The 15,853-nt window shown below is 41.8% G+C and overlaps 1 protein-coding gene across 3 annotated transcripts in view; it reads right to left on the bottom strand.

Annotated features, from left to right (window-relative positions):
• The window catches only part of PIK3C3 (phosphatidylinositol 3-kinase catalytic subunit type 3), a 126,019-nt gene that overhangs the window by 100,641 nt on the left and 9,525 nt on the right, over nucleotides 1-15,853 (bottom strand). For all 3 annotated transcript variants that reach the window (XM_067530866.1, XM_067530868.1, XM_067530867.1), the window contains exon 5: nucleotides 218-304. In XM_067530866.1, the coding sequence (XP_067386967.1) occupies nucleotides 218-304 (87 nt within the window). The remainder of the gene's footprint in view (nucleotides 1-217; nucleotides 305-15,853) is intronic.

Here is a 15,853-nt window from a genome sequence, read left to right as displayed (position 1 = left end):
TCTTAAGGCTAACTGATACCTAGATTTGACTATTTTCAGCTACCTCTGTATCACAAACTCCAGAGAAAGTCATTTTTTTAGACTGACTTCTTCCTTTAATGTGCACAAGAGAGAGAGAAGAATTCAAGTCCTTTGAATTACACTCTCCCAAGCAAGCCAAGGCTTCCACATCAGCAAGACCCAGAATCCATTATAAAGCTGAAATATGATGACCTACCTCATTGATCATTTCTATTTCTCGAAAGGTCAGTCTGTCCAGCCAGTCTACTTTCACCATGTGACCTTGTCGATGAGATTTGGTGAGCTGCCATGGAAATATATAGTGATACTATTTAAATTGCTGTGACGAAAAAAGAATATCCAGGACATAATTTCAAAGTCAATAACATATGAAGGGGATGGGAAGAGAGGGAGTTAAAAAGCTTCTACTTTACACATATAGTGGGCACTATAAACAATTAATCTGCATTGTAAAAGTATTCCCAGGATCCTAAACATATTAACCATGAAAAAAGGAGAAAATATACACCTTCACTCACTTTAGTTGTGAATTCATAATAATATGAAATATACTAAAAGTGCCCTATCTGTAAAGGAGAGCTTTAACATGACAATATCAATGGCTTGGTGGTTCCTTTCATGTGAAAGATTTCTGATTCTAAAATCTACAGAATTAGTGCATGCAGTAGTTTGGTACTTCATTTAATTTTATAAAACTTAAATCCCCTTTAAGGAAAGGGAGCATAAGATATGATTTGAGTAACTCTGTCTTTGCCAGTGATACTGCATAGAGCAGAGATTCCCAAACGGTGATCTGCAAAGCATTTGCCGATGGTCTATGGAGAGCTAGTGGTGACATGGAAATAGGGAAGAAACCAGCAACAACTGTTGTATCTCATTAAAAATATATTCCTAATGCTACTTCTCTGCCTAAGCAATTGCCATAGTTGCTACAGAGATGTCATGTCACCATCTCCCCTTCCAGTGGCAGCGTATGAGACAATCTATTAAGTTGTGGTCCACATTGTGAACAATTTAAGAACCCCCCAACATAGAAGAAATCAGGTATGTCAATCACTTAGGGACGCAATAAAAGTTTACAAAAAACAATTGTCAGGCAAGAGGCATAGGAACACACAAGTAGGAGAGCTCGGCTCTCCTATGCTAAGAAATTAGGAAAGCCATGGAAATGCTGAAGTTACAATCTTTTTGCCAGAACAATGCAAATTATAGTATGTAGAACTTAAGAGTAACATTTAAAACACAGTATTTCTGAAAATGAGACATTCATTTTTCTGAAAATTGTATCTTTCATAGCCAGCACAAGTCCCTAATCTTTATAGAAGAAATAAGATAACATATTACATTACACTATAAGGCTTGAAGACTTGTAAATTAAAGTCAATTAAAGACTTCTATAAGGCACCTGACTTGTTAATTTTGTATTTTTCTAGATGTTTGGTTTTTTGAACCAAGGGCAGTGGTTTATTCTCCATCATTAGCAATGTTTAAAATAAAGTTTGGATGTTTTTTCTAAAAGATATGCACTAGTTCAAATAGAACTTGATTTAGAGAAGTAAAATGGCCTGCATTATGCAGGTCAGATTAGACAACCATAGTAGTCTCTTCTGGCCTTAAAATCTATTAAAGTTATATTAGGACTTCTGTTAAGCAAATTATTATGGCTTAGCAATTGTTCATTGCCAATATACCAGTAATTCAAATATGGGTAACAAAAAAAAAAAAGCATTGAGTGCAACACATAAGACATCTCAGATGCCTTATAAAAATCTATTAAGCAGAACACAGGCATAGTATGCTATCAAATTACATGCACAATATGATGTTGATGTGTGGCTGTTATAGCACCATTTTGCAAGCCTAAAATGCAAGGGCTGAGAAGTAAAGATAATATTATTTATGTCTGCACTATATAAAATGAAGATTGTATGTACAGTATGCATGCTGTATATTTGCACACCGTTGGGTAAAGGAAAGTAGACAGACAACATTTAAAACTCATTTACTCTTTTCAAGATTTTTTTTTTTTTTGGGGGGTGAGGGGGAAGAGGGGGCTGGGAGGGATGAAGAGGAAGAAAAATACCCAGTCAAGACACAAGTTTCTCTCTTCCTTTCTATAATTACAATAGCACCATGAGGCCCAAATCAGGGCCCACTGTGTTGGCATTGTACAAACGTGATGAATAAATTGCATGGGGTTGGCAAAAATTTCAAGCCTCCCCCTCCCCCCCAAAATGTCCACTGTGAGATTGACTGAAACATAAATTAGGTTTAAAAAATGTTTTGTTTTGTTTTTTAAACACTGCAATGTAATTTTTTTTTCACCTGTGTAGAGGGAAGCTGCATGCCCCCAATTTTCATGCAATCATCACAGGGATAAAATGCAACCTTAGATACACACAAAATGTAGACTTAACTATTCACGACTCGAAAGGGACTTTACTTACCCTGTACTATCATCTTAGTGTGGGGAGCTGCCATTGTATCTCTTTCCCTACCTGGACAGGGCTGGATTAGGGCCACTGCCTCTTCTCCTTCCATGACCACCCCCAGGTCTTTTCTCCCTATCTACTGCCTACATCCAGTTGTCTCCCCATACTTCCCTCTTAGCCTGCCACGCATCTGTCTCCTTCTCTGCCACAGTACATTTCCCTGTACCTGCTTCTCAAATGCCTTTGATTTCTAACACATTCCTCCTCCCTGCTACCCTCAGCATCCCACTCTCACCACCTCCACGTTCTCGTGCTTATCCCTCAGATGGCAACTAATGGACCACCCTGTCCCCTGAACAGCCTACCTTCAGCCCCATTGGAACCAATGAGAGCTGGTATCATCACTTTCAGTTAAAGGAACCTGTGCAGTCTGTGGCTACAGTCACTGAAACTAACGAAGATAGCAGCCATTTTGGTAAGGATAAAACTTCACAAGAATGAAATCAGAATGACAAGAAGCCTTTAAAAAAATCCCCCAAAACTGAAACTTTGTAAGTAGATCCTGAGAGCTGCAAAGATCAGATACAGTCCCTACTCTAGTGAGCTTCCAAACGAGGCTAATGAAAAGATGCGACAGGTAGAGGACACAAATTAAAATGGGAGTGATGATGATGAGGTGACAATGAGATGAGCACAATTGCCAAGAACCTGATCCTGTGAGGTGCTGAGCATTCTCGTCACCCAGAAACGAACCCTTTAATTGATAATGAGAGCAAAATATGGGAGTTGAGGTTAATCAGCATCTTACAGGATACGGCCAAAAATTACCTAAATGAAGTTCCCATGGTAACAGCTAAGAGATTATGACTACACAGGATTGGTTAGCCTTCAGCTGTGTGTGTGATCTGTGGATCCTTCCAATAAAATCCCCCCACGTTTGCATCTGCTTAGATCTAATCTACAAATTAAATTTTACAGCAGGGAGGTAGAGTACAGCTATCCTCAGTACACTGGACTGTGTGGTAGTCTTTGGACACAGCTTTTTTAAATTAGAACTATATTTTTCATCCCTCCCATCCCAACAATACAGAGTGCCTCAAGCTATAAATCTTGAAGTATTCTTTTGCCAGGGCCACTCTCTTCACTCCAGCAGGCTTTAAGAAAGTTGGAGGAAAACCTGAATAAACCCACTACAGGGTTATGACAACCAAAACCTAGCATACCCCCAAGTTGAATTTTGCTCTCTATATATAGCACTACTAGAGTGGAGGATGGTAGCCAGGTAGAAAGCCAAATCTGTTCAATGGAAGAAGTTCATTAATGGTGTCCTTCAGATTAGTTATTTGTTTACTGCTCTGGATATTTGTGTGAAAGGCTGAAATGGTGTTGCTGAAATCAAATCCTACTTAATTTGAAATGGATTACAAAATGGAAGAGATCCAGGAAACAGTCCATCATGGCCAAATGTTATATATACATGACCACTATTTGTTGGATTCAAACTTGCAATGTTTTCCATTTGCTTGAATATGCAGCACTGAGCTTTTTCTAGTTGATTAAAGAAATGTGTTTTCCAAATTAGGGTCCCAAAACCTTTATAGATTTTGTTTTGTTTCTTCTGAACCACCAGCTTTTTTCCTCATCTTATAGGAAATAGCTACTACTTGAGTATGTTTTTGATTTAGAGGAAAACTCCTTTTGTTTCCGAAGGATCCTGCCTGAAGCTTCCCCTGTCCAAATTAGAGTATCAGTGGTGCCCTGGCAGGTGTTATACAATCAATCAATATACTCCATTTAAAGATAGGATGGCATCAGATTGCACAGGCACTATTTAGTCCCCAGCACACCCAGGAGTAAAACTCATCCCCACTTCCCCTCCAGCATCACTGCATAATAAAGGGCTGGAGACACAAAAGGAAGTGATGTCTGGGAGAAGGCAGAGCTCCCGACTGTTCTATTACCCCCTGGCTGGAGAAGCTTTAACTCTTTGCGCTTATATTAGATTATTAAGGTTCTCTAATGTTGAACAGCTTTTACTGCTTGTTGCAGCATTTTGTTTCTACTCAGTCCCCACACCAGTTTCTAGGGATGCTGCCAGAGGAAACTGACTTATAGAGAAGGGATGTTGAAGCACCTCATTAACTTATTTCTACATTTCTATGTAAGGTCACAGAGATAAAGCAAGAAGAGAAGGGTTGCCAATCTGGTGGTAACTTCATCAGTGAACAGATGGAATATTTCTGGAAGCCCCCTTGCAATGGAAAGAAATGCGTACACTTATAAAAACAAACATCTTTAACCAACTGGAAAGGACGAACGCGTGTACAGATATCTATGTCCACACCCCATGAGCATGCTTTCATACACATCTCGAGAATGGTGTTGGTTAATATTAGAAATGGCAAAGCCAAGAAAGCAATCATGAAAAAACAGCACTTGATTAAAGGTAATTTCAATTCAAAATATCACAATTCAGAGTGGAGTGGGAAGGTTTCTTATTAATAAATGTTAGACTGTTTAGTGTCAGACACATGCATTCTCAAAACCAAGTGCTGACAAGCTTTGCTCTCTTGCTACTTACTTCCTCCAAATGTTCCTTTTCAGGCTCCTATATTAAAGAAACTTGTTCGTTAACCAACATGTTGAAGGGCTGTAATTTTCAAATATGTCATTGGAATTTAATACCGTATTTTATCAAAATTTACCACCCTGGGAGTTGAGGGCACTCACTCGCTTTCTAAAGAAGAAGTTTAATGCTTCAAAGGATCAATGTCAACAGTGAATCAAGTCCCCCCACCCCAATCTTACTTGCTTCTGTATCATGAATGCTTGGTTATATCCAAACGGGTGAGGAGAGCTGGGTTCTGATACACAAGCTAAGTGGCAGAAAGAGAAAAATAATTGTCTCAAAAGAAACAGATCAAAATAAAATCTTATTGTGTCTTTTGAGACTTCTGCACAATACCATTAGCTATATTTTAAATTCATACCTAAACCAAATCCACCCAAGATACTGCTGCTCTTTCACCCTTTAAATCAATAGATAATAGGGAAAAATCCATGTGCTTCTCCTACACAATACTTTGTCCTTAAAGACAAAATACTCTTGGCTATCGGAAGAACAAGTTTCTTTTACTGAAACTAAATCTTTTTTAGATTTGCCAAATCATGTAATCCTACTCGAATACAACTTTAGGAGTGGGCTGGTTTTTTTGAGGGGCATCAAATGAAATATTCAGAAGAGAACACAATGAGACTTTATTGGCATCAAATGAAATATTCAGAAGAGAACACAATGAGACTTTGAACACAGTGCTTCTAATTTAATTTCACATTTTACATGAGAATCTAGTATAATTTAGGTCAAGAGATGTTTGCCTTAAGTCTGTTTTAGTTAAGCTTCTGAAAAGATTAATAGATTTTTTTAGACTTTTCCCTACTTACTTTTTTTTTTTTTTAAGCCACTGTTTCAGCAACGAAACTACACCTTCCAGAATAGCTTTTAACAGCTTTTTAGGGCTGAATCTTAGACAAAAAAATTCATTTGAGATAAGGTGGGTGAGGCAATATCTTTTATTGGACCAACTTCTGTTGCTGAGAGAGACAAGTCGAAGCCGGTCCAATAAAAGATATTACTTCACCACCTTGTCTCTGTAATATTCTGGGACCAACACAGCTTCAATGCCACTGCTATAAAATCCTCATTTAGTACACTTGCTCCCGGAGGTCTCAAGACAAAGCTAAAAGTTTTCAGCCTCAGACATTGATAAGCAATCTAATATTGAATGAAAACCAGGATTTTACTAAGGAGAGTGAGGAAGAAACTGCTTTCAATTGTGCCGTGAAGTACATCACAACACTGCAGAAGAATTATGTTAGCATCAGCCTAATTGTGGGTTTTGTTCTGCAAAAGTAGCTTTGATCATGATTGTTCAGCTCCAACTCTTTTACTCTTTACACTGCAAAATCAATTATCTAAGTTCTGCCTCGTGAACCCAAGCAAAAATCATCATAAAGCTTGCATTTCCCTCAGATACTTTAAAAAAAAGATCTTGGAATGATAGTAAATTCTAATGCTTTGTCTAAGTTTCCAAAATGCTTTGAACAGCAGTTGAAAGTGCCAGCACTGCCTCATTCTAGCCATTGAAGGAAGGAAGCTTCAACATAACAAGCATTTCTACCATAAGCCGAACCACTGCCACGTAGGTCTTGAGGACACAAAACAGGTATTTCTTCATTATGAGGAGGCAATGATGCTTCCAGTTTGTACAGAGGAGTATATTTGATAACCAATGGAAAAAACTCATTCTATTCCCCATGATACTAAGGCTGGCTCTGTAAACCAATATCAGCCTTCACTGCATCAAATTTAAGCGGTTTGTCCTTGCTTTTTTAAGGTCAAACGTTTTAACCTCACCCTATGCAGCCACTGTATTACTGTGTCAACTGTCCCCATCACTTTGACAGCCGCCTTCTTCCGCAAGCACCTTTGAACTTTCCCCAAGAATACATAAGGGGTGGAATGAATGGCACTGATTTCCATGATTATAAATTCAAACTGGTTTTTACACTATGGTCTGCCAGTCATTTTGTGCCAGATGCACAATCTCTAGGCACTGAACGAAGAGAGTCACCAACTCATTTCACATCAGATCAAACACCTATTAACTGTTGGTCTGACATCAGAGATTGATACTCAGGCTGAAACATATGCCAACACACTAAGCAATGCTGCCATAAACTTGAATGAGCAGGTACTGAAGTTAGTTTTTGTACTAGCTTTCTCAAGAGATCTGGATTCAAACTTAGGTCAGGCCACTCATGAAAATGAGTACAACATTCACTTTTGATATTTCACAGATTCTGTACATAATAGCATGATATGCTGTACCTTTTAGAGGGGCCTAAAATGGAATGGATAGGGATATTGCAGGCAAAATTAATATTCAATAGACCATCCGTGGGAAAGTTTGAATCATACCTGACCATAGTTAGTGATTCTAGTCAGCAATCAGTACTTACTTTCACAAGTATTCAAACTGAACACTGAAAATCAGTGGTTCCCAGCCCATGGGGTCTTTCAAAGTGGCCCACCGCTCCCCCCTCCCCCCCACTGGCTGCAGAAAGAAGCCGTAGCCTAAGGACCCACGAGAAGCACGTTGCCACGGGGCTACAAAACCAGTGCAGGTTCCTTGCTGCAGCCAGAGGGAGGGGAGATTAGTGCTCCCCTCCCCCGGATGTAGCAGGGAGCAAAGCACTCTACCTGGATCCCTAGGCACTGGGGTCCCTGCTGGAGCCAGAAGGGGAGCACCGATCACTCATCCCCCTGGCTGCAGAAGGGAGCCACTGCCTAGGGACCCAGGAGGAGAGCACGGGGCTACAGGACACGGGGCTGCAGCCAGGACAGAGCAGGCAGGACCCACCATGCTTGAGGAGAGGCAGGACTCTAAAAACATCGGTGCCTTCCGATTTGGCCTACACTTAGCAGGCCACTCACCCTGAGACTTAGCTGCCAGACCATATGCTTCAGTGTGTAGGGACAGTCACTCATCTACACTAGTGCTTTGTCTGTGAGCATGAGACATACTGTGAGCAATTTGTAGGTGTAAAATAGAGAATGTAAAAACAGCCCAGTAGCATCAAATTGTTTACTTTAAATATGTAGTGATTTGTAGCCCTTACTGGAGTATACGTCAATACATTTTTTATGAGTTGATAGACTGGTAGCTCTTCAGAGTTGTAAAAAAGATATTTGTGGCCCTCAAGCCAAAAAGTTTGGGAACCACTGCTGAGAATCCTGCCATGCAGCCATCCAACACTGGGGAAAAAACTGCTATGATATTTATCTTCCTTGTTTACAGCTTGACCTCTAAGCAATCAGCCATTTCAAACCAGTCAAATTGAAGACTGGCCTCAGGCTTTTGATGCCCTCTGTTTTGAAACCTTTTTCATTGGAATATTAGAAACATAACCTGACACACAACTTGTACACTTGGTACAAGTTCATGTGCTTAAGGCAGCTGATTTACTTGACATTATTTCAAAGCTCTGGATTCCAGTATAACCTAACCAAAGTTATAAGCATTTGAGAAGTCACAGACAGCAACTTCTTACATTTAATTCTCAGAAACTGAAATGTCATCACTTAGCTCAGTAAACTGCAGTTACTAATATTTGTCTGGTAAAACACAGGCTAAATTTTCTTTTATAGAATTCATCTGCTGACCGTCTAGAATCACAAAAAAGGAAATGGGGAAGGGGAAATCCAATGTGGTGAAGCCACAGTTTGAGCAGCTGGAGAGACAGTTTAGAGAAGACACAGGTTAAGGGGAAAAATACAGCCCTCACTGGGGTTTCAAGTTTATTTTTATACTGGATACTTACTTATGCAACCAAAGCACAAAGACCAAAACCCACAGTCTTTAGCATGTGTCCCCTCCTTCAAACAAGTCTATGAACACAAGCACTATAGAACAGCTCTTCTGTCTCTAGATTCTCCTATCCTGGATTTTAGCGCAAAACCCCTTTCTCTAAGGATGCAGCCAAACTTCCTCTTTAGGTTCTAACTAAGCTCACTTGTATTTGATTATTTCCCAATGGTGAAAGCCTCCTTGGGCTGATGCTAAACCACTGCTGGGATTAACAAACACACCTAGCTCAGTAGATCATCTCCCAGGGACGTTGCTGGGGCAGCATATGGCACGGCTACATGCACCGAACACCAAATGATCTGCATCCCTCCAGCCAACAGAAAGCATCTAAGGCAACCACTGTCTTCTGCTGATTCTTAGAGCCCTGCAAATCCACCGATATCTGTTTTATATCCGCAGATAATTTTTGCAGATTGCAGATCACGGATCAGATGTGGATATAAATTGTGTATCCGTACAGGGCTCTTCTGATTCTACCTGAAAGTAGAGTATCCAAATCTGCAGAGTGGCCACACTGATTTTTCTTTGGGCCAAAAGATAAAGAAAAAAGAGAAATACATTAATATTTTATAAGGTAAGAAATCAATCATTATGGTGGGTCAGATGTAATCCTAATGAACCAAGTTGGGTCCCCCCTTCCCCTACCCACAACACATCACTGATTATCTACATATACAGAATTCAAGATGTCCACAGATATTTACCTCTTCAGAACAACATCTGTTTCTGGGAATACATAAACAGTTTAAAATAAACAATTAGAAAATGAATAAGGAAGGCTTTGACAAAGTGTTGTGAAATAAAAAATATGTTCTCTTTAGATAAGAATGGAAGATGAATCCTAGCTTCCCTGAAGAACTGAATGCTTTCACTGATGTTATTAAGAACAAGGTGGTGACAGGATCCAGGCAATTTCATTCAGTTGGTAGGAGTGGTAATGGGGTGGAGGGGAGGGAAAGAGGAAGAAGCAAGAGACAATTTAGCAGCATAGCTTTCATTTTAAAGCAATAAACCAACCTATCACTCCTAAGGTAGAATTATTTAATTGCAATGTCCTAATGTCATTACTATGAAATAGAGCACTAAAACGTTCCACTCTCTGCATGTAAATTACTGAAGGAAGGGAAAGGAGTTTGCTTTGCCAACAATCCCCTGGGAGGGTAACTTCACAGCTTTCAGCCATGCTGACAGTTTCTGAAGCAACTTTCAAACATTTCATGTTACTGTGATATGGCACTCCATTACCAAATTGAATGCTTGCCATGGTTTCAACAACCTGAGAAGATTACGTATGAAACATTTTCTTTCCGCAGCAGAATGGAAGCTTCAACAACATCCAAAACCTACATGAGTGTGACTGAATTCTTCATGTGGATCAACGAAGTGCTGGTCAAAAAAGTGTCAAGATATAAAAAGGATTTTCCTTCAAATGGAAAGCAGCTCCTTCAGCAATGTGTATTTTTTAAAAAGTAATTATTCATTCGGAAGATTTCAACGTTGTTTCTAGTGTCAGACAATCAATCATCATCATAACACCATCACAGATGACGATCATAAATCAGCCCAGTACTTAAACTGCAAACTTCCTACAGAAGTCCATGACAACGACTTTGGAAAACGGCATGCACAGACACTATGTCTACATTTAATCGACACTATTAATCACATATTTTCAGGTATGTTCATATTCTTTTACATACAGCAACACAAAATCATTGTAAGCCGGTGGCACGGTCCGGCTGAGGCGTCACGACCCTTCCTTGGGCCCAGGTTCTGAGGAAGGCCACAGCACCTTCCTTTAGGTGAATAAACAGTGCTTGTTTACAAGTCTTTAGCCCCAGCTCCCAGCGGGGCCGGCTAGCAAATGGTCTGGTGCCCCCGGCCCTCAGGCAGGGCGGGGCAGGTAAGCAGTCTATAGCCCCCGGCCTTCACACAGGTGGGGCTAATAAAATAGTCTGGGGCCCTCGGCCTTGCAGGCAGGTGGGGCCAGTAGAGCTCGGGATCCTCTGTCTCCCAAACGCAGAGGGTAGCACTCCCTTCCGGGGTGGTTAGGAAATGGGGGGACGGAGACGCAGGCCCACCCGACTCCACTGCATCCCAGCCCAGGGCCCTATCAGTGGCAAAGCCATTTGCCACTGAGTCAGCGGGGCTCCAGCCACAACACGATGACGGGGTTTAGCCCCTGACTGAGCCACTTGCTAGTTGGCTGCCCCTGGGCCACTTCCTCCCACCCTGTCCCTGGGTACCTGCAGGATGCAGTCTCCTTCCGGGTCGCTGGGGTAGAAGGCGAGCAGCAGTCCCACAAGTCCCTCACCATTGACCGGTGGCAGGTCCAGGATCTCCTCTGCGTCATCAGCGGAAGGCAGCTCCTCCAGGTCCCAGGGGTTCCTCCGGTCCACCGAGTTCAGTCAGATCCCGGGGGTCCCTGGCATCAGACAGCTTCTCCAGGTCAAGGCCGGCCTCAGGGGGTATTTTCCACCCAGGAGTCTCAGGTGGCTCATTCCAGCTACTAGGGCCTGGTGGCCCTGTCCAGTCACTTGGGCCTGGCAATCCGGGCAGGTTTTGGATGCTCTGCTCGGTGGGGCGGCTGCTCCAAACAGCCGCTGGGTCTGGGTCTGGGTCAGGCCTACGCCACAGCCTCCAGGAAGACATGTCTGCCTCCGGTGGCAGCTTCCTCTCTACTGAGCTGCTAGGCTGGCCTTTTATAGTTCCTCTTCCTGCTTTGGTTCCGCCCCTCTGTTGCTGGCTGCAGTTTGGCCTGTAGAGCACTGTTCTGCCCAGCAGGAGCGTCACAACCTTTCCTCGAGCCCAGGCTCTGAGGAAGGCCACAGCGTCTTGCTACAATCATGAATTGCTCATCAACTGCTAAATAGTTTATAAGAACCACTGAAAGTCTGCTTTACTCGAGCAACTGCTTGAACTCAAGAATGCCATAGCACAGATTAATCCATTTGCCTAGGGCTCACCTGGGTAAGTAAGAATTCTTTTCCACCGTCCAGAAACCCTAGTCAATTCAATTCACAGCAGGCACTTTAGTGCTGTGTTCCTATATAGAAGCACTTTTTTCCAATCTACCTCCGCAACTGCAAGACTGAATCTAAGTACAACTGAACAGGAGGGGGTTTTGAAAAAACACAGAAAGAAAAAGCAACCATGCTAATCCAAAAGTAAAAAGATAAATAGCAGCTTTATTTGGCGGAAAAAACTGTCCTCTTGGTATCTGACTGGAGTTACAATGCTATACCACAGATGGGGAATATGAATTTTGTATATTGAGGCACATGAACTGTGTGACAACAGGATAAATAACTGCCAGAGGGAAAAAATACAGGGTTAGTATCTGAATTGGTAGGCACTGCCTATGAGAGGTTGATTGCCCTGAGCACCTGAGCAGATTGGGCCTTTAGAGCATGGAGAATGACTGCCTTCAGTATTATATTTATAATAAATCAGGACTTTGTTAAAGTTATTATGTGTGTACTGTGTATGGTTTCAAAGTCAGCCATAAAGCAGCATAACCACTCAGCAATTAAGTCTACGACATTTTCGTTTTTGGTCCCAAGTACTGAAATAGTTTATTATGGAACACTGAAGTAGCATGGGTTTGTTCTGTCAGGGCATTGCTAAGAAAGTAGACTTAAGGTAGCTTGGGTGCTTTGTTTGAAAAGGGCAGCCGTATCTCAATTTTTCTTGGATCTATAACCATTAAGTCTAAATTCTTGAAAAATAATATGCACTCAAACCATCCATATTAGTCTGCAACCTTAATTTGTTTGTGTTGTGTGTGAAATTCTTTGTTCTAGGTGTTTTGTTTGTCTTGGTGTGTTTTTTTAGTTTTCAAAAACTGCAGGAGAGAAGCTCTGGTTTTCTGTAAGTTCTAGGAAGTCCATAAGAAAATAGGCCCAGCACATCTTAGACAGTCAGGTGGAAACAATGTTGCCTAGTTTACTAGGCGTAAAATCTCTTGCTAACCACATTCACTGCAGACTTTCTAAGATCATTTGGGAAGAAAAAAATGTCCTACCCCTGAAAATCTCTGTAAATCTTTGGCACCAGTGCTCTTCAGCACACCTTGAAGGGTGTACAGCTGTGTGGTTTCCATTTTTTTGGCTTCCTTACATATGTGGGACTTGTCCTCAAGTGAACAGGAAGGGTGACAAAGCGGTCAGCAGGAAGCTTGGAATTGGATGTATGTCAGCAGAACTGGGTGGAGTACAGAAGTAGCTACATCAACACAAAAAGAAAGACTCCAAAGTAAACAAGTCCTAAGTGATGGAAAAAACCGAAACCTGTAGCTATAAATGCAGGAACAAAGGAGTACAATGTTTTACTCCATTAAAACAATTCAACACACTGAAGCATAAAATTAAGCTCATATGCACTTTGTTTTTTCCTATGCTAACTCTAAACACAATGGAATTTCTTCCTCACAATGCAAAAAAAAACCCAAAACCTCAAGACCTGATGAAGTATTCCATTCTTCAATTTTCGTAGAACACAATAAAAATATGTTCAGTAGAATGTTATATAGTGTTGATTCTAAACAAAATTAGCATTAAGATTAACAGTTCAGGCAGTAATTATATTGCTTGTGTTCCCCTCCAACAACAAAAAGAGAAGCATCTCAAGGTTTCTGTGGGTCAGAGTATCCTCTTTTCCTCTTGAAATTCAACCTTGCTCATGTTATATTGACCTGCTGGCTATAAATGAGCAGATTATAATGAGTTGTCTATTAGAAACTCCAGGTACACAGAGCTTAAATGAAAGTTAGTTTATTGCCATCATAAATCTGTAGAAGAGGAACGACAATTTTATAGCACTAGAACTTCCCTATTTCAAACTTCCCTTGAACAAAGATAAGGATGGTTGCCTGGAAAAGCTAGGAGACAACAACCACATTTTTAAATCTTAACAAGTTCTATTAAATAAGATATTTGAACTATTAAGAGAGCATGGCCCAAGTTTGCTATAAGAAGGTGGAGCGATAGGCTAATCAATAAAATGATTCAAGATTGAACGTGGACTGACCAATTACAGAAATCATGGTCAGGGTTTCTTTTAGATGAGTTTTGAGGCAAGAGAAAAAGATATTCCATTATCTTCTAGCAGTGAAACTTTGTTTCTCAACAAAATTGACATTAGTACCGAGTCCCCAAAGAAGTGTTACCATCTCATATCTCATCTTGCAATTTCCATCTAACATAGCCTTAATGTTATGCTAGAACTAATCAGTATTGATCTAAATACTAAAGCCTAATCTGTGCTACGAAGTTAGGTTGATGTAAGCTGTCTTGCATCAACCTAGTTGTGTATGCATCTGCAGTTCAATTTGTCTCCCACTGACATAAGCACCCCATTACACTGACATAGTAACATCACCTCCCGAGTGGCGTGAGTAGTATGCAGAAGTATTGGCTCTCCTAGGCCTGTGGCAAGAAGAGTCTGTACAAGCACAGCTATGGATCAGCCATAGAAATGCTGACACGTACTAGCTGATTGCACAGGGGATGCAGAAGAAGGGGGATGACAGGAATGAGCAGCAATGCTGCACGGAACCTAAGGAATGGCAGCAGGCATACCAGGAGGCCAAGTCAATCCAATGCTGAGCCGCAGACCTGCCGTTTTTACAGAGAGTCACATGTCAATCTAGGGGAGACTCCACTACCATCCTGCACACCACCATGGATACTTCCAAGGAGCCCAAGCCATAGGCTCCTGGCCTGCACAGTGAGGAGGAGGAGGATGGGGGACATGAGTAGGGGCTGGGGGGATCCTGCTATGCTAGAGTCAGAACCTGTTTGAGACTTCTCCACAGTCCAGTCAGTCATAGCAGTCAAGCACAGGCGAGTCCAATGTAGGGGAAAGATCCTCTGGTAAGTGTGTAAATTTATTTCCCATCACAATGATCGTGCCCCTGACTTAACAGGACACAGCTATTGACTCTTGCTCGTCCTAGAAGAGGTAGCATGGTTATTTTCTTTTCATTCCCCTGTAGATTTAGATGGGGTGGCGGAGATGGGTATGTGCAGCAGTTTATCTACACAGAGATGTCCCTTGAATCCTCCTGAGAGATCTTGAAATTTTCATGGAGGTACTCTGCAATCCTCTCCCAAAGGTTTCTAGGGATGGCAGCCTTATTTCTTCCTCTGCAGAAGGACTTTCTCAGGACAATCAGCAATAACTTTGGCAAGCACCATTGCAGTACACAGGCTAGCAGCATAAGTGCCCGGGCAGCCTCGGAACACCAGAAGGAGCTCCACTCTCTGCCTTAGTTACCCTCAGGAATGAGAGATCAGTTAAAATCATCACCACCCATGGATGCCAGTATTCAGTGCCACTGCCTTATACTCATAGTATTATGCAACCGAGCAACTCCCTCCTCATCTCCCTCACCCTTGGCAGGCCACACTCACCATGGCTGATGCTGTGAGTGGTGCTATGCACAAGCACTCCGAAGCAGAAGTGTCAATCAGCATATCTTGTTTAAAACATTACAGGAGTAAGGGAAGGGAATTCTGAATCTTAAATTTGCTTTCCATTGTGACTGTTCTGACAACAGCACCTTTGTGTTTTATCTGAAGCCATTGCTATTGCGGCCTTGGGGGGTTCTCCCTCCACACCCACAGAATGCCTGAGACAGATAGGTAGGAGGAAAAAAAAAAAAAAGAGGACTCGAACGTTCAATGAGATCCTGCAAGCCAGTGCTGCATCAGATCGTGAGCGCAGGGCCTGGAGGGTGAACACTGCAGACAGCCCAGAGAGGGGAAAGAGGCCCAGAAGTCCCAACAGGAACAGGAGAGGGAGATGCACCAAGACATAATGGGGCCTCTCTGGCAGCAAACTCAGATGCTGCAGACTCTTGTGGACCTGCAGGTTCAATAATCCCAGGCTCACCTTCCTTTGCAATTCATGGAGAACTCCACTGTAGCACCTCCCCACACCCTTTCTTAACAGACCATGTGGCATCAG

This window comes from Emydura macquarii, unplaced genomic scaffold, assembly GCF_026122565.2.
Source record: "Emydura macquarii macquarii isolate MOO-44397 ecotype Brisbane River unplaced genomic scaffold, CSIRO-AGI_Emac_v2 contig_3114, whole genome shotgun sequence".
Lineage (NCBI taxonomy): Eukaryota > Metazoa > Chordata > Testudines > Chelidae > Emydura > Emydura macquarii.
The sequence above is the reverse complement of the archived record's forward strand: the minus strand, read 5'-3'. Positions and strand labels throughout refer to the sequence as shown.